This window comes from Sceloporus undulatus, chromosome 1 (genome assembly GCF_019175285.1).
Source record: "Sceloporus undulatus isolate JIND9_A2432 ecotype Alabama chromosome 1, SceUnd_v1.1, whole genome shotgun sequence".
Classification (NCBI taxonomy): Eukaryota; Metazoa; Chordata; class Lepidosauria; order Squamata; family Phrynosomatidae; genus Sceloporus; species Sceloporus undulatus.
The window spans coordinates 45,497,017-45,517,122 of NC_056522.1; the positions used below are offsets into that span (position 1 = coordinate 45,497,017).

The following is a 20,106-nucleotide window of genomic DNA, read 5'->3' on the forward strand; positions in this document are numbered from 1 at the left end:
ATTGTGTGTTCAACCATCTAGGGAACGATGGCTGGTGAGTATCTGAGACAGGACTTCCTCAGTAGGAATATCTTGACTGTGTAACTTCCTTCCAATAGAAGTCAGACTGGCACTATCCTTTTTACATTTCTATTATCTCTGTGTGTGTGTGTGTGTGTGTGTGTGTGTGTGTGTGTGTGTTTAAAATGGTTTAACTGTTTTGATTTGTTTTAAGAGAAAGTTGTTTTGTGTTCATTGCCTCAAGGGCTCCGACAAGATGAGAAGTAATAAACATATATTGTAATAAGTACAATACATAGAAAGCCCTTCTCACTCCTCTGCCAATGCCTTGCTTGTGCAAAAGCAATGTATTCTGAAGAGGAATGTCCTTTCTACCCATGTGGGCTCTCCACTTGAGCAAAAATCCAGATTCTGTGACAGTGCGGGAGAGGCACGTCTAATGCACTTCTCTCTTGGTGTGTTTAAAAAAATACAATATCTGAATAGTTTTTAGTATCCAAAAGGATCTTGTAGCACCTTTGAGACTAAGAGAAAGAAAGAAGTTGGTAGCATGAGCTTTCATAGACTTACTTCAGCCTACTTCCTCAGGAGCATGTTTTTGGAATGGAGAATCCAGAAACAGGCCTATATAAGTCATTTGTGCATGAGAACTTCAAATTAAAAACCCATGAGTACTGAGATTTGGTAAGGTAATCATACGAATGAGCATTGGAATGTAGTATGGGAAACAGAGAGGGATATGATGAACAGGTCAAGGGCATCCTCATGAATAGTGCCATCATGATCTAAGGATCAGGAACTCCATTCTGAAGTACTGTAACTATTTATTTTCCCTTCCCTCAGAATAAATCAGTTGAAGGTCTCAGATCTGAAATGTGCTTCTGATACAGATGGAAGTCCCATGCCATTTTCTTGCCCCTAAATCTCCCCTCAAATTGACTGCCAGTTATGAGGGGGTCCGTGAATGTTTTGATTCTGATTGTGGCTACTAAGTATGTGTTTCTGGCTAACCACTTTTCTGTGATTGTTTTTTGTTCTGCAGTGAAGTGCTAAAGACCTACAACGTGGCAATGGATTATCCTACCCTGTTCTTTGTCATTTGGAATTTTGGAGCTGTTGGGATGATATGCATCCATTGGAAGGGACCCCTGCAACTCCAGCAAGCTTATCTCATCATGATCAGTGCCTTGATGGCATTAGTTTTCATCAAATACCTGCCTGAGTGGTCAGCCTGGGTCATTCTGGGAGCCATATCTGTTTATGGTATATCTACAGTGAGATGAAATTTTAGTGAACTTTTCCCCCCTTTTCACATGCCTTTAACTAAGGGAAAGATTATGCATATAAACAGTGGCCTAGAACAGTGTTGGCACCGATAATATCTGCTGGTTGCCTTTTTGTGAAGAATTTGCACCATATCTGGAAATAGTTACTTTGGATTCTACTTCAGGGTACCATTTCATGCTACTGTGGCTGGGTTCAGATGTCACAATAATGATTAAGCATGTTTTCCCTCTGTTCAAGTATCTACAGGAGATTAAAAAGCTGTTACAGCTTTTGTCTGTTTTCTCATACACAAACTAGCTAACCCAAACATATTTAATCTTACCTAGATTTTGTTTGAAACAAGACAACGTCAGAACCTATGGTTTTTAGTTGGTTCTCTGCCCCCAAAACAAATGATATTTGGAGTACACATGTCTTATTGTGTCATCTAATACCAGTCCATCATACTTAATCAAAAGGCAGAGGGGATTGTGAACCCAAGCAGAAGCCAGTTTTGTTGCCTTCCTGATAAAATTATACTCTCAAGATTGATGGTATAATATCATCATGTAGCCAGCACTTATACTTGAAGCACTAATTCCAGGAAAATTCATATAAAGACAGGATCTCTGATATACTGAAGAACAAACTGCAAAAATGTATAGCATTTTATGTGTGTTTGTACTGGTTGCTTTTAATTTACCACAATAATGAAATAGGTAGGCACACGTGGAATGTAATTCCATGTAGTGCACAAACTTCCCTAAATGGCATTCCAGTCTGTCCATTTCTTTCCTCCAAATCAAGGGCCCTTTTTAAAATGGTTAAGAATTCTTTGTGGCTGGTTGTAGAAATTTCCAGAGATGCAAAGACAAATGATTTGCACCTTTTCTGAATGACAACCTCTATGAAGTAGAGCATGTGGCCTTATATGATTGGAATGACCTTTCCATAGTGTTCCACCTAGCGTCTCCTTGAATGCCTTTTCAATTCCAGGAACAAGACCTCATTTTCTCAGCCTTTTTAATTTATGAGGTAGCTTAGCAGGGGTTTAGCTCCATCTTTGCCATTTCTTTGCTTTTTGTTGATTGAAAGCTGCAAAATTATGTTTCTCTGCACTGTTGTTTTTTAAAGTGGTATTTTTTTCTCTCTAGCTCTGTTTGATATGCAGTTTTTGTTATGTTTTGACATTGTGTTTTATCATCTAAGGCTGTCCAGAAGCACTCTCTCTGTGCGTACAGTATGTGTATTAAAAAATGTTGTATATGTTGCAATATGTATCAGACGTATACAGTAGACTATGTGCTAACCATCAGTGTTTTTTCAAGAAAAGCTGGGAAGAAAATTAAACTGCCTGGAAGATGAAGTATCAGATTTAATCTTTCTTCTTTATAGATCTGGTAGCAGTTTTATGCCCCAAGGGACCACTCCGAATGTTGGTGGAAACAGCCCAAGAAAGAAATGAACCCATATTTCCTGCACTTATTTATTCCTGTGAGTAAAACAGAAGGCTTTTCTATGGCCTGTTACAGACTGCCAAAATAAAGCTGCTTCGGGTCTCTTTGGAGGTATGCTGTTTAAATGATGTATGCATCCTAAGAATCCGGAAGCTGCACCAAAGCTGCACTCCAGTGCTTAGGAATGGAGTGTGGCTTTGGCGTGACCTCCGGACTCTTAGGACCCATGCATCATTTAAATAGCATACCTCCAAAGAGACCCGAAGCAGCTTTATTTTGGCAGTCTGTATTTTGGCAGTCTGTAACAGGCCTATGTGTTGGGGAAGGTGGTGTCTGTACAAAATAAATCAGTGTTCGTATTGGAACATGGAAGAACTCAAAGCAGGAATGTCTTCACTGGGGACAGTGTGTTCTATAGACACAGAATTTAGCAGCCATCCAGACAGAAAAAGCTACCAAGTTAGGCTTGAAAGTGGTGTGAATAGTGTCTGAGCTCCAAGGAGCTTTTGACACAATAAAATATGCTATATAATAAGGCAAGAAAGTCCCATATAGCCCCACTCACATATAATCATAATCCCAAAGCATTGTTCCCCACTGTTCTAGTAAGTATTCCAGTAGAAGAACTGGAGAAGAAAGAGTTGGGTGGGAAGAAGACCCTCCATTGTTAAACCCTTCTATGTTGGTTCTGCATTCAAGGGTTTACCAGTGATGTCTGGGAGGATGCCACAGGGAAGGAATTGTTAGTTTGTTAGCAACATTTTAATCTAGCTGCTGAAGACAGTTCTTTTACCAATAGAAGTTGACTTGTGTGTCTCAGAGGATAAACAGACCTGTGCAGTGAGCTACAATGACAGCAGATTCCCAGTTTCATTTGTACACTGCCAACTGGCCTATGTCAGCTAGTTTTCATCAGGAGAACATCATACGGATAGCGGGCAGCTGATCTGGATAATGTGTCACTTGAAGTATGATTAAATAAGTGTTCAGCATTCAAAGTCTAGGACAGATGTCCTTTCAGTTTAATGTTGCTGTTTCCCCTAAGGCTACTGTGTGCCTTGACTTTCCAGTTGAAGTACTTATCAGATAGAGAGTGTTCTGTCTGATCTGGCTGTCCCAGGGAAGCAGCATGACTTCCCTCTTTTATCTTTTTAAAAGAGGTAGTGTGGAAACAAAAATACTGCATTCTAGTAAGTTGTTGCCATGGATGTTTAAAGAACCCGTAAGAAAGGAATCTTAATCACAAGCATTTATATATAGGACTGTTTCTATTTATAAAGTAATTCATGCAGTTGTTAACTGAAAATAATACTGGTCCTATCCACAAGCTAAGCCTTCCATTTTAGGAAAAGAAATGGGAGAACTTTGCTTTTAAAAAACTACTTAAATGTAGTTCACTCCTTATTTCTCTTTATAGTGGCCTAACACTAAGATTTCTAAAGTATTGTGAAGTCGAAGGCTTTCATGGCTGGCATCCATGTTTTTTGTGGGTTTTCGGGTTATGTGGCTATGTTCAAGAACAGTTTATTCCTAACGTTTTGCCAGCATCTGGCTGGCATCTTCAGAAAATGCTGACCTAGAAAAGAGTGGGTATATATATATACTGTGTGACCCTGTGTAAGGAGGAGGGATTCCCATGTTAATCTGTGTATTGTTCTGTTGTTGATGGCAGGGCCTCAGGGTGGGAGGATATGCAAAGAGGATTAGTGTCTGTTGAATTAGTGATCATTGTCTGCTGGGAAAGCTCCTGGCCCTGGGTGATTTCTCATTTGCATTTGCTGAGTGCTGATTTTGCTGTTTTGCAGGACTGGTAGCCAAACTTTGGTGTATGGTAGAAATACTTTCCCTTTAGGTAATTGCTTGTCTTCACTCCTCTGGGTTTTTCTGGGTCTGGCAGCCCTTCTGATGTCTGAGCTGGGATAACCATTCGCCTGTAGAGCCCGGTCTAGGTGCTTCAATTCATCTTCTAAGAAATGGAATTCGCAGATGCATTTTGCCCAGTCTACCAACATTGTTGAGGATTTCATTGCAGGAAAGAATCTACCTACCGCTCCCAGCTTCAACTTTTTATTCCTTTCTCCCAGATAATAGTTCTAATGTCCCTATAGCCCTTGGAAAACAAAACACTTTTATATGTATGCACATTCACATAAACCCCACATTCAGATGGCCATCCAAGGCATTGCAAATGATGGTTTGTAAATCCACATAGGAATATCATGGCTACATGCTCTTTCCTTGCACCCTGACTGCAGTGCAAAGATTACGGATTGCATTAAGCCAGGATTTTTATGTGAAGGTGGCTTAGAAGGAGTGGAGGGAAAATGCATGCCATGATGCTGTTGGCTATGAAGTCTTGGATCATGGTACAACTAAAACCACTAGGAACACTCTTCCAAATATAAATGCATATAATATTAACCTGACAAAATGAGGAAGCAGGGGTCTATTTTTCTTCACTGTTGAAAAAGTCAGGAGCTTACTAATGGATTGGACAAACAGCTCTGTATCAGCATAAGTAACCTACAGTGAGTCTTATGAGTATAAACTGATGTTTTGCATAGTTCCTGTTCTTAAAGAATAAAAAGGTATGAATGTTCATAGTATAACTGTTTTGATTATGCTTTCTGGACTAGCCTAATAGTCCCAGCAGTTTTTTCTTTCCCAAACAATGTATTTTCTCTATTCCCTACAGCTGCTATGATGTGGACTGTAGGAATGGCAAAACCAGATAATGTGCGAAGAGGATCTTCTGAAGAAACATGGGATTTAGGTGACCATTTTGCTAAATAGCATATGTGTGTACTCTGAAGATGATATCTGTTTCACCATCTATATATCAATTGTTCAGGTCTGCCTGGGAACAGCTCAATTTAGCCAGTGTACTGTTGTCCTCCCCCTGCCACCTTCCCCCCACAAAAGCTTATAACATTTCCAAATGTAACATTCTCATATGCAAATTAACCTAACAATAAAATAAACTTAAAAGAAACTTATTACAATATAACCCAAACGTAGCATTATATCATTCAACATTTTATTGATTTGATCATTTGTATGTACAGCGCTGTGTACATTTACAGCGCTATAAAATAATAATAATAATAATAATAATAATAATAATAATAATAATAATAAATGTAATCCAAGAGTATGTTAACAGATCTCTGTGTAACTGCTTCCCAAAGCTGTCCCACATATCATCCATATGAAGCCACTGCTGCCCTTACTTACTGATGTATTCTCATAATTACAAATCCCATAACACAAACTCAGTTCTCAATTATAAATTAACCAGTCTATAACATAACTTGTATAAAACCTTGAATTTAAATATAGCAGTCAGAAACAAAATCATGACAGGATAAATTTGATATAATTTAATCCTAACACAGAGTGTTGAAATCTATGGCCCATGAAGTCCATTCTAACTCTATGAGTCTATGATGTATGAATGTTCACTTTTTGAATGTTTTTAGCTGTATTGTTCTTTTTGACATTGTAAGTCGCTTTGAGTCCCAATTTTGGGAGAAAGGCAGAAAACAAATGAATATAATGATAAAAATTTATTCCAAGCTGTTAGTCTGAGTAGAACTAGGTGGTGATGGTTGCGACTCTCTATCTGCATGTAGTTCTGCATGCACAATTCTATGTCCTCCCGCCATCTATCAGGAAAGACCCATGTTGCCGTTGTCAATTGGGGGAAGCTAGGGTGGGGCAATTCACTCTAGTACAGTGGTTCTCAACCTTTGGTCCTCTAGATTTTTGAAGCTTCAACTCCCAGAATTCCTGAACAATGAGCATACTGACTGGGACTTCTGGAAATTGAACTCCAAAACATCTGAAACCCCAAAGGTTGAGAACCACTGCTCTAGAAGAAAACAGCTGGTCTCAGTTCAGATGGGGGAGGAAGTAAGAGTGCATTCTCAAATGGAGTGCAGTCAACTTTTCCATCCCCAAGGAGCTCAGAGCAGCCAGATCTTCATGGTCTGAATCACCTACTTTCTCTTTCCCCTTCCTTCTGGTAAGAAGGAACAGCAACTGCCCTTCCTTGAGCTTGACAGTGACCGGTCAGTGGGAAGTTTTTGGACAGAGCACAAGGGCAAAGGAATAATCCCCTGTGCTTTGTCCAAAAATTGATTTCTATGCATGTCAGACACTGACAGGATGCTGGACAATTTGTACTTCTTGATTTTGGCAGATCCATTACACCTGCTAATATTTTGTAGTTTCTGGTAAACCACTTGTGTCTCCAGCATGCAAGTGATGGTGCTCCTTGAAATCCATTCTGTAGCTGCATCTGAAGCTGTGTTGGTTTATTCTTGCCTTCCTAAATTCAACCAGTAGTGGGAAAGTAATAGGGGACTGGCTTTTTGCTAATTGACTAAGGAAGTCACATGATAATGGCCATATATTCTAATACAAGAAAGGAACATGTTTGCCACTCAGTTGTAGTTGGAATTGTAGATCCTATGAACTTTCACCATTGACTATGCTGCCTAGGACTCATGTGAGCAGCATCTGGAGCCACATCTTTCCCACTGCTGCTTTCTCATCATGTTCTGGTCTTCCATACTAAATCTTGTCAGGTTGTACCAAAATTTTATTTATCCTTCTGTTGTTACCAGTTGCTGAGACCAATTATAGGAGAAGGTTATTGATTTTCACTCTTGCTTATGGACTTCCTGGATTTACCTGGTTGGCTGTGGTTGATAAAGAAGATGTTAATTAGATAGACCTTTGGTTTGATAAAGCAGAACTGTATGCATGTTATCATTGACTCATGGTTAATTATGCAGAAAACTCTGTATTTCAGTATGAAATCGGTAATGTATAATACTGAGTTCTCTTGTGTGTTGTTCTCCTTTCTTCATACTTTGTTTGGGAATTCAGCTGAAGGAACTGAAAACCATCAGACATCTTCATACACTGATTCTGAAGTTCCTGAGAGGAGACATCTAACAGATGGTCAGGGTGGCCAACAACCTGGTCAAATAGGACACAACTTAGAAGAAATGGAGGAGGAAGAAAGTAAGTTGAAGCTTTTGACTTTTCACAAATAGTATTTGTTTAGATAAATTTGAATTCACATGTGAGGATAAAGTGGCACAGAGGGAGAGAGTCATTTATGTCACATTGAGTTTGTTGGGAGCAAGGTGATATATAAAAGCTGCCACTCCTCCTCATCCTTTTCCTTGTGTTTATTTTCTCCCAATTTTGGCCTTTCTCACAAAATTTGGGCTGCATTTGTTTCTTAAATTTCTTCCAAAATTGGGGCTCATTCTGAGCCTACTTCAAACTTCTGGTTTTAACTTCTAAAGTCCTAAGTGCCTTGGGGCCAGGTTATGTGAAGGAGCATCTCCTCCCGTATTTACCTAACAGGATTCTAAAGTTGTTATCCCAGAGTGCTCATTTGGGCTTATCACCAAATGAGATGATGCAGAAGACTACAAGTGAGACCTTTTTATTGGCAAGCACTTCATCTGTGAAATACCCTTCCCAGAGAGACTCACTATCTTATTATAGATATGAAAGCAATTTCCCATTGGGTTGGTAGATTTATTCTAGTTGGAATCAACAACTGCATTTATACCCTCTTTAATTCTCCCAGATATTTTAGGAACCAACTAAAATTAGGGAAGCACAGTTATTGGTTTCCATGTGCACGTCCCTTTTTGTATAGTGCTTCACCATCACCACTTTTGAGGAGCAGAGTTATTGACATCCATATGCACAAGTCCCTTTTTAGACATTGCTTTGTGATCCCTCATTTCTGGGGACCATAGTTCAATTTGTTCCAGCCTCAGAATGGACTGAACAGAAATATGGAGGCCCAACCAGCCAGCCTTTATCTTGGCTCCTGTCATGTGGCCATTCTGCTGTCATTCAGTTGCTCATCCTGTCTCATCCAGCTATATGACAGGAGCCAAGGCAAAGACTGGCTGGTCAGCTGGGCCTGTACGTTGCCATTCAGTCCACTCCAGCCACAAATTGGCAGGAAGAAGCAAGAAAAAAGTCTTCCACTCCAGCACATCTGAGGGAAGGTTTAATGGAGGTGTAACTATTAATGGTTCAGTGTTCAGGTATTATTATTATTATTATTATTATTATTATTATTATTATTATGTTTTAAACTTCTGAGTTAAATCTTGAAAGGTGGCCTGTGACAACAAAATATACTTAAAGGGGTAAAGGAAAGGTTAAGAACCACTGATATAGTATGGAAGGCCATGTTCCCTGTGCTTGTTTCTGTTGAATTGTGTGGGAATCATGTGCACTTCATTATATACTAGATCAGTTCTACCATGACTTAAGATAATACATACACCCTCCCCATGTTTGAGATATAAAATAGGAGGCAAACTTCTTTTGGAGAGGGATATAATTACAGTATGTCTGTACTAAGCAGTGCCCAGTGTTTCTTCATGTTTGTGTTTCTCACACATGCCAACTCTGAAACAGAAGTTATTCTGCTGTACGTAGAACGGAAACGGGCCATATATCATTGCTTTGCTTGTTCTATCATTGGCATCTCCAGATAGGTCTGGGAAGGGTCCTTTCTGAAAGTTGATGTAGACCACAGATGAGCAGCCATTTTTCAGCTGAGGACCACTTCCCTATTAGGAGATCAAGTGCATAACACTGAAAAGATCTGGGAATAGAGCAAAATAAAATAAAATACCTTCCTTGTGACAGCTCTGCATATATCCTGCCCATCTGCCTGGAAAACTGATGGAATCTTTTGCCTTTTTGAATAGGAGGTGTGAAATTGGGTCTTGGAGACTTCATATTCTACAGTGTGCTTGTGGGCAAAGCAGCTGCCACTGCTAGTGGTGATTGGAATACAACTCTGGCTTGTTTTGTAGCCATCCTCATAGTAAGTGAAACCCATGTGTTATACATTGATATTGTACTATTTCTATCAGTGTGTTATGCATTAATATGATTCCATTTTCACAGTCATTACAGGATAGCAGGATAACTATAGCGGAGATGAAGTCTTACTAGACCAGTCCTAAAGCAGCAAGCTATGTCCCAGTCACAGAAAACAAGACTGCAATGAAGATATTGGGCCTCACATTTTGGCAATTAAATTTTCATCTCACTCAGGACAGGATAGCTATGACAGAGATAAAGCACCAGCATGACAAGGAATAGAGATATGTGAATCCATAAAGTTCATCAAGGTTCTCACATTTCCACCTCAAAGTTGGTTCTGTACAATGAATTCCTCCCCCTCTCCTCTGGAAATGCATAGATATTTTTGTGCATATTTTTTCAGATGTATCCATTTTTGTACACTAGCACCCATTAACTAAAAAATTGCTAAGCCCATTTTAGAATTGTATATAGTTTTCATTGCATAGGTCATAAAAAATCTTCCCAAAATGAACACTCCCAAAAAATTTTTTGGACGTAATGAGTAAATACTGCTCACTCTACTAAAAATAATGGTATTACTGATCATTGTGCTATTTTGCAAAAGGAACTTTGTTATGCCCTAGGTGCACCAGAAAGTAATGTGTTATGGATAACATTATACTTGTTGTGCATTACTTCCAAGCTCTGTGATCCATTTATAGTCATATCTAGCCTGACTGCTGGAAGGCTCCATCCGGAGGCAGATTCAATCACAGGCCAAGAGAATCTGCCAAGTATGGGATGAAGGTGTAAAGTTACAGGCCAGAAAATGCACATAGAAGCAGGAGTATGTAAGAGCAGGCTGATATTCAACAGATTAATACAAAGTAGCCTTACCAAACCCCTCCATGTCAGCACCACAATTTGACCTTACCAAGATTTGTGAGGTCCAGTATCTTCATTGTGGTTCTGTTTTTTGTGACTAGGATATAGCTTGCTGCTTTAGGGCTGGCTTAGTAAGGCTTATTATGTTCCCTTTCATATGTTAATTGTGGGGGGGCTTATTTCCAAATGATCAGGAAATGCATGAAAACTGAAGTAGATTTCAGCCCAGGAAAGCCTATGCCGTTACAAATACTGTTCTTTAAGATGCCACTGGATGGCTCATCTGGCTTTGCTGCCTGAAAACAGGTGCATGGCCAAGATCTGAAATGTGTGGCAGGGTGACTTTTTGTCTTCACTGCTATATATTTGGGGAGTGGATCCTGTATATGAAAGTCCACACGTGCAATTGCTGGAGCTCAGATTGTATATGTATTGAACCTGGAATTTTGCACGTAGTGCAAGCAGTAAAACAGTAACTATCTTAGTCTCTTGATAAAGTGCATTTAGGTCTATAAAAGCTTAAGCCATGATAAATCGGCTTGGCCTAATGGGTTTGAGTATACCTAAATTTGTGATGGATGTTGATCTAAGGCTTTTAAGATGTCACAAAACTCTTTATCAGTTAAATGTTTATAAATGGCATTTTGTCCATATGGAAAAAATATCATGGCTTTCTGCTGAATCATGTTTCCCTTCTTCCTCTTAGGGCCTGTGTTTAACCCTTTTATTGCTGGCAGTATTCAAGAAAGCATTGCCCGCCCTTCCTATCTCTATCACTTTTGGCTTGGTCTTCTATTTCTCAACAGACTACCTTGTACAACCCTTCATGGACACCCTGGCAGCTCATCAGCTTTATATTTGACAAGGATGGTATTTCTCCTTCAAAGAGCCTTGTTGTGCAGCAGGACAATTTCCAATGGATAAAAATATACTATAGTTTTTATTTCTAGTGCCATATACCTGTCAGGAAATAATATAAAATAAGTATGTCTGTCTCTTCTGTAACTTAACAGGTAGGTCCTTTAATAGCTGGTGTTAAAATTGACTGAGAGCAAGATCTATGTTTACTCAGAATTGAGCCCCATCTAACCTGGCTGAGTTCAGTGGGGTTTGCTCCCAAGTAAGTGTGCACAGGATTGCAACCTTGCTGTGGTCTTTAGATACCTGGCTGCCTCATTCATGTTACAATCATTTCCCTCTTGCAGCAGTGTGGTGAATTGGAGACCAGGGTTCGATTCCCGCTCAGCCATGAAACCCACTGGGTAATCTTGGGCAAGTCACACACTCTCAGCCTCAGGGAAATGTAATGGTAAACCACCTGTGAACAAATCTTGCCAAGAAAACCTCATGATAGTTTTGCATTAGGGTGGCCATAAGTGAGAAATGGCTTGAAGGCACACAACACACACACACACACACACACACACACACACACACACGAGAGAGAGAGCTTACTGAAAATGGAACCCTGGTGGTGCAGAGGTTAAATGCTGGTACTGCAGCCATTCATAGCCATAAGGTTGTGTTTCACCCCAGACAGGGCTCCAGGGTCCACTCAGCCTTGCATCTTTCCATAGGTCGCTAAAATGAGTACCCAACTTGTGTGAGGCAATTACACATTGCAAACTGCTTAAGGAGTGCTTAAATGCACTGATAAGTGGTATAGAAATGTACTTGCTATTGCTATTGCTAAAATGTGCTGGTTGCATCAGTAGCCCATGACAAGATGATGAATTATGCAGTTGGGTGAGTGATTGATAAATCAAGGTTCTCCTTTACACTAAGGCTATGGATGATAATGAAGAATAACTGGATAATTGTAATAATAAAGTGGTTTTTTTACAATGTGGAAAATCGCTTATTTAGGAGCAGGATAAAACTCAAGGGTAGGAGTTGTTTTCAGAGATGAGCAAAGTGCAGGACTACTTCACCTTTGGCACAGCAGGCATCTCCAAGAGAGACAGTGACACTATTTGAACCAAGTGGTGATCTTAGCTTATGATGTGCTTCCCTAGAGGCCTCTCACACTCTTGATTCAGTGCTTCACTCCACTAAAATCTTAAGGGAGAGGGGAGGGCACAGTGATGGTGGTGGGTGAGGAGAACAAGACACAGCAACAGCAAAAGTAAAGGGGGGATGGGGGAGAGAGAAAAGAAAAGCTCTTTTGCCAGAGAATGAATTCCAGGGCCAACCAGCCAGTTTTCACCCCAATGTTTGAGGAGTGTTAAAGATGGGGAAGGAGAGACAATGTTGCTCTCCTCATCAGACCACCCAGCACTGGATAAGGTGTGCGTGACAAGTTAACATGGAAAGAAAGGGAGAAGGGATATAAAACAGTTTCTAAACTCCTTAAATTCACTAAAAACTGAAAAATTCCCGGCAACGTGTGCCAAGTTTTTAAGCATGCATAAGACAGAAAATCGGGTAAGCACATGTTCCCATCCCTGTTAGTAATGTAAGTTAAAAGCAATGTAAATAAACATTTGTTATCATTTCACAACAGCCAAAATTGTCTGCCTGAGGTAGTAACTACTTAATGACTGAACTAGCTTTACATATAACAAAACACTTGTCTGGAAGAACACCTCCATTATGTGCTCTTGAGACATACATCATTGTCAAGCCCCAGTGTAGGCTTCACTGAAATGAAGCTCTCATTTGTTCTAATGTGCTGGAGGAGTAGGATTTTCTAGTGAACTACACCCTGTGTCTCCATTTTTAAAAAAGCTTACAAAGAACTTGGAAAAATAATTTTGGGGAGAGGGCAACACCCAGAATCCTCCAGCATACTCATGCTGAGGGATTCCGGAAGCTGTAGTCCAAAAGGTAACCTGAATATATAGTATAAAGGTAACTTTTCCAACCTCTGCATTTGTCTTATTCTTGGCCTGAAACAAAAATGTTTGAAACAGTATTTTTAATTGTGTATATACAGAAGAGAGCCATTGTGGTGTAGTGGTTTGAGTGTTGGACTAGAACACTGGGAGATCAGAGTACAAATTCCTGCTCAGCCTTGGAAACCCACCAAGTGACCTTGAGTAAGTCACACACTCTCATTCTCAAAGGAATGCAAGGACAAACCCCCTCTGAACAAATTCTCCCCAGCAAACCCCATGATAGGGGTCACCATGAGTCAGAAATGACTTGAAGGCACATGACAACAATTGGTTATTTAATATATTACAGCATATTGTTTTACTTCCAGGCAAATCACTTGCAAATCTATTTTTTCCCCATGATTTCAGCTGTCCACAGTGGGGCAGACCACACAGATGATACAAGTTAGGCATCCACAAAGATGAGTAAGACTGCAGTCATTAATTTTCTTAACTTGGTGTAAATCCCATTGGATTAGTAGACAGACACAGGGTTGCCCTGAAAACCAAGAGGATTAGGTATATCTAACCAGCAATTTATTTATTTTTACCTGAGATGATTATTTCATCTTGGCCTGTTATAGTGCTGTCACTTCTGAAAGTGTATTGATCTTCTGGGCATGGAAATAGGTTAGATGTATGAAAATAGGGATGCTTAGCTTTATGCAACACATGGAAAGTGGATTTGTGTTTGCTTTTTTCCACCTCGCAGAATTCCTCACCAGTACTTATGCGGGATGGAGTATTTTGGGAGTTGTAGTCTAAAAAATAACTGCCACACTCTGCAGCATTTATAGACCAGATGTCTGCATGCAAAATTTAGAACAAACATTTATTTCACTGATCAAGTTTCAAATAATCAAGGACAGATGTTTATCAAAGTGCCATGGCCTTAAAGAGGGTTTGAAAATCTTGAATCTGCACTGAATAGAGACCACATTGCAAATCCATTCACCTTTATAAGAACTTTAGTCCCAGGTTATGGTCTGAGGGCACACAATACAATCACTTACATGGTCAATTCTCATTGTGTGTGTGTGCACTGAATGGGCAACAAATATACTGCATATGGCGCGTTACAGACCGCGCCTGTAGGCCTGCCTTTCCCCGGTGAATCGGGGCCTCAGCTGCCAGACTGGCAGCCTCCGAGGCCCCGATCCGCCACTTTGCAGGCTGCGGGGAAGCGGCAAAAGACCGCTTCCCCGCAGCCTGGAAAGGGGTGTCCTTGGGGCTTCAAGCCCCAAGGACACCCCGCGGCAGCGGGGAGGAAGAGAAAGGGGCCACTTGGCCCCTTTCTCCCTTGCGTGGCTGGGTGCAGCCGTCTGAAGGCTGCGCCCAGCGACACAAACCAAGAAGGAGCTCCGAAACGCCATCATGGTGGCGGCCGTGTGGAGCGGCCGCCGCCATTTTGTATGGACTCAGTCCATACTAGGGTTAGGGGGGTGCGGAAGCACCGCCCCTTCCTAACCCTAGTACGTACTGAATACATACTTTATGGCGGTCTGTAACCTGCCCAAGTTCAGAAAATGTTTCTGGTTTTTTCAAAAACCTTTATATTTACTATTGCAAATGTAATTAGTACAGTAAAAATGATTGCCTAACTACTAAGCTCTAATTCATTTCTCCCCTACCCCTGAATTTGAATAATGGCAATAGCTGCAACATAAACAATTAGCAAAATTAAAATATTGTAATTTTAAATTACAAGATCATACGCAAAGCCTAAATGTATTTACATAGATTCTTGTGGTTAAAATGAAAATTTGGTAAGATGATCTTTTTCATTAAAAATTTTAAATTATATATATATATACACACACACACACACACACACATATATATATATATAAAATATTTTAATTTTTAAAAAACCAATCCTGATGGCTCTTTTTTTCCCTCCCACTGAGCCATGCCCTACTAGTAACATCTTTTCTGCTGAACTCCAGTATTTTAAAGGGATGCAGGTGAATGTCAAAGGCCATTTCTGCCAAAAGACAAGTGTTTGGGGAGCAGTGGTGTCCCTTAAGGTGTCACCTGGTACATCCCAAATGCCCCACAGTTTTTTAATCTCTGCAGTCCAGGTAATCAGGTAGGCTGAAGAAATCTGGGTGAGGTCCATTTTGCTTTAGTGTGGGGGGGCACAGGTCATGCAATCCTGCATTGAATTTCCTCTATTTAATTTTTGGCCTCAGCTTTCTTAAACCCGGTTCAATTTTATTGTTAAACTTTGCCTTCCACAGGAGTGGTAGGATAAGATTTCTTGTGTTGGCCACTAGAGAGCAGTGGAGTAACAGTGTTACTTCTCTTTTAAAAGCATTCTCAAGTCGACTTTTTCTCAAACTGAGATTTATTCAAGGTTCAGAGCATTTGGCGTGTACTGTCTCTGACAACAGCTCTGCTAAAGAAGATGCTGTTAAACCTGCATTTTGCAGAGCAATTAACAGCTCTGAAACAAACTCGTAACAGAATCCAGAAACAGTGGAAAAGCAAATGAAAAATCAAGATCATCATCATATCTCAGAGCACCTGTTTCAATTTACCTGTTTCGATTTACCAAGATATGATTTTCAAATTTCTACAGTCAAATGTCAAATGTCTATTTTTCTGCCTCTGAAAAAGAATATGCAACAGGATTAAACATGTCTTCCCTGGAGGTGAACATAACCAAGGATGGGGGAAGGTACCAAAAAGGCCCTGCTGCAGTGGAATGCTGTGAACATCTTGAATGGAAGAGGGAAATATTGGCTGGCATCCTGTTAGTAGTCCTATTGTACAGTACTTGCTAATTTTATTTAAATACCTTTATATACTGCTTGCTTGCCTGCCTGCCAAGCAAATTTTACTTAATTTTATCAAAATAAATTTGCACATACACTGCTTTGCTGCCAAAACACATAAGTTGGCTTACTATTTAAAAAAGGAAGAATAAGAAGAAAAAAACAATGATTACATACAGAAATTAAAACTAGACTTCTTTCTGATTCGAAGAAGGTCTCTTCAGGAACTAATGGCATGAGCTCCTAATCCTGGGTTTTTGCATATCAGTTGTCACTCAGGGCTGGTACTATAGCTCCCAGAACTCCTCTTGGAGCCATGCTGGCTAGTGGATGTTGTGAGCTGCAGTCTGGAAAATTCACTTTGTCCAGTTCTGCATTCACCTTTGGCTGTCAGTTGGGCCTCTCCTACAGCGCATGGTCATTCTTAAGGTTTCCTGTCTGCATACTCAATCTCCTTGCTTTGGTTTTTCTGTCACTCTCAAAGGTCACTCTGGTCCATGCCTGTATCCTCTCAACAGAACAGAATGGATAGGTGGGCGTTTATTTTTATTGCAGTCCACCCAGGGCCAGTGGGATGTTTATCTTCTACTGCATACCAGCTTTGCAGATAACAACAATTAAAGCTAGCACAAATGCCAGCACGGCATGCCTGACTCTCCGTAGGTATTGGTGTTCCTCACTATTTATGGAATGATATAAAGAGCGATATAAATAAACAGAGACACTGGAGGAATGGCAGCTGGAGATATTTGTACTCAGGCCTTAGAGCCAGGTAAACAGTAGGACAACTGCAGTGGAACTTTCCTCAGCCATAACAGCTTCCTGGGCTAGAAGCAACCAGGATGGAGCAGCAACATGCAGGGACATCTCAGGATAGACAGGTCAGCCCAGAAGCAAATGAGGTAACCTGCAACACTGTGATATTCAGTGTATGGAATAGGAAGAAGCAATCTATTTATAGTGGACTGCTGGGAGGACCCTGGTGAGTTACAGGGGTACACATATTCTGAGAATAAGTAAGCAGGACAATCGATCTCTCTAGAATCCCCAGAGGCTGTAATTTATACATGGAAAATGGTTGCAAGTTAAACTGTTTACTTCACATAGTCCTACTAAGGTTAGCAGATTTCCAGTCTTAATTCCTACATAATATGCCACACTGTAAATCATGATCATTTCTGACCTCATTAAAAAGGGCTCTTCCCTACTTTTCCATCTGAAGCCATTTTTCCTCAGCTGGTTTCCTCCCCCTCTGCTGTAATTTAAGTATTTTATTATATTGTGTGGTATGTAAGTATATACTGTAAAAAAAATACACTTCATTGTCATTTTACAATGTATTCATCCATTTTTAAAAAAAGATTCCACCCTACAAAATATTTTTTGCGGGGTGGATTTTATTTATTTGTTTATTTTAAAATTCTATCCCATCCATAGATAAAGCAAAACACACACCATCATGTCATCAGTATAAATTTATCACAGGCCCTCTAAGAGGGAGGAGAGAAAAGCGTGACCACACAATTGTATACTAGGGATAAAATAAAGTAGATAGAAATATTTGAAATGAAACCTGACTGGAATGTAAATTCAAGAAGCTAAAATGTAGGTTTGTCCTGAACAAGATAGATAACATACATTCCAACACTTCATAGATCAAACCTGTAACATCAGAGTGAAGACAAAATGACAAAAGTTATTAAAGAGAAATAACTCATAAATGAGGAGAGGATGCAGCACTATGCTTTTGAATAAAGATATTGGGAAGAACAAGATTCTGTTCCTTCCTCTCCCTCCTGCTAACTGACTGCAAACTATTTTATACTTTGAACTCAGTTTGCAGAAACTGAAGTAATCTATGCACTAAGGGGGAGAAACTGGGATGTTTTAAAAGCAGCTGAAAAAGTGGGACGATAGAGAATTAAACAGGACAGTCCCTGCCAAATCAGGACAGCTGGAAAGTGCAGTAGAGCTGTGTGTAGAATGTATTTTTAGCTTACAAACTCCAGCATTCCTACTTTGTATGGCCAATAGTGAGGGTGCTTGGGCAAGTCAGATTCTCCCAGCCACAGAAGGCAGCATAGGCAAGCCACTTATCTTGCCTAGAAAACTTCCTAATGGGTTTGACTTAGGTTTAACATAAGTTGAAAATTACATGGAAGGCAAACAACAACAAAATCCAAAGATATGTAGAGTTTGAAAGATGCCCTCCCCCTATTACACACTGAAGTAAGTCTGTATGAGCATATAGGACAGTCCTGGACAACCTTCACCTCTGTGTGGGTAGATAAAGAGTTAACTGATTTCTAATGAGCTGGATATGCTGGTGTACATGTCCTTAAATCACTTGGTTGAATGAGGTTTTACTGTATTAAAATCCGCAAAGCATTTTCCCAGAACGTATTCAGTTTGGCTGAGTCATACAAATTACGTGTCAGATAGCATGCTGGCAAGAAGCAAAACTCTCTCACACCTTTTCTTATTCCAGCTATATTTTTATATAATTTATATTTATTTTTGAGATTCTGTTGCAATTATATCTCCCTACTCTTCCTCTCTCCTTTGGCTCTATCTTTCCCACCTTATCAAAGACGAAAAAGAAATTAGATTGGTTAGCATTTCCTTGTGAAAATAATCTATTTCACACTTCCCAAGATTGGCAATGGGATTAAATCCATTTGGGCTTTAAAACCCATGCATTTCTGAGGTCTGCAATACATTTCTATAAAGAAGGAAAGATGCATAAAACCATGTGTAGATTTGAAAAATAGTGGGGCTTTTGAAAAATGCAATGATAGTTAGACCAACAAGTTTTCATATTTGTTCCCCTCCCTATAACTAAATGTCAGTTACACTAGCTTGCATGAACTTGGTTTTTTTAAATATTCTGTGACAGTGTATTTTTAATATTACAACATCGCAAACCTCTGGACATAAGCATCTGAAAATATTGCACTAGCTTTCTGTACACTTCATTTAAAGCTGATGTCATAAACTGACTGGCGGGGGGGGAGAGACTCATACTATCTACATCTTGGATTCAGTCAGTTAAATATCAGTTAGTAGATATTTGTAAGCCGCCTCGATTGCATTTTGTAGAGAGGTGGAATAAATTAATTATTGCATGCCACTGCCTCCAAGCCATGGCTGCTGTGCCCATTTTCACTGACCAGGAAAACTTTGCAATTGTGCAAGTCCCCAGGTGTGAAATGTTGTTGCTGTGGCAGTTGCGAGTTTGGCAGGCATGTGGTGTCAGTGTCTCCTCCTCTCCTCCTGTTCCCGCTGTCCCTCACTATTCTTTAGTAGCCCAATTACCTTTATTTTATTTTTTAATTAATTAATTAATTATTTTTAAAAAAATTAACTTGCAGAAGCAGATCTCTGGAGTTGTGTGAAAAAAAGAGTAAATAAAATAATTTAAAGGCATGCTGGGTAGGGCATAGGGGCAGGGTTAAGGGAGAGTCAGGAAGAAAATGTGATGGAGCAGCAGCCTCAGTTGTGCAATTGAGAAGACGTGTGGTGATAGCTGCTCTGAAAGCAACATGTTTGCATTTTTTTAAAATGGTGCAATTGCTGCAAATACAGAGCCTGTGTGGTAATGCCCCAAGAAAACATCCTAGAATTCTTGAGTCAATAAGGAAGAGCTGATTTTTCATCAGCAAAAGAGTGATGCCTTTATTGGCCAACTAAAATGCACAAAACACATCATGCAAGCATTTCTCTCCCTGAACATCTGTGGACTATCCCTTCTCTTCCTAGTTTTAAATCAAATTAAAGACTTTCTTGTCCTCTAAAGCATTCGGAACTGTATTTTAAAAATTGTTTTACAATTTTATATTTGATTATATGTATTAGTTGTTTTTATAGTTTGTATTTTAACTGCATAACTTGCTTAATTTTGTATAGTTTATATTTTATGACTTTTAAATTGTACACCATTGGCAGGTTATATGCTGTTTTGATGATGCCATGCAAATTTATGGT

The 20,106-nt window shown here is 39.7% G+C and overlaps 1 protein-coding gene across 3 annotated transcripts in view; it reads left to right on the plus strand.

Moving 5' to 3' along the window:
* The window catches only part of PSEN2 (presenilin 2), a 35,041-nt gene extending 23,230 nt beyond the window's left edge, over positions 1-11,811 (plus strand). For all 3 annotated transcript variants that reach the window (XM_042438446.1, XM_042438453.1, XM_042438462.1), the window contains 6 exons: positions 1,043-1,263; positions 2,662-2,760; positions 5,419-5,496; positions 7,617-7,754; positions 9,482-9,600; positions 11,176-11,811. In XM_042438446.1, the coding sequence (XP_042294380.1) occupies positions 1,043-1,263; positions 2,662-2,760; positions 5,419-5,496; positions 7,617-7,754; positions 9,482-9,600; positions 11,176-11,331 (811 nt within the window). In that variant the 3' untranslated portion in view covers positions 11,332-11,811. The remainder of the gene's footprint in view (positions 1-1,042; positions 1,264-2,661; positions 2,761-5,418; positions 5,497-7,616; positions 7,755-9,481; positions 9,601-11,175) is intronic.
* Positions 11,812-20,106: the final 8,295 nt, after the last annotated feature.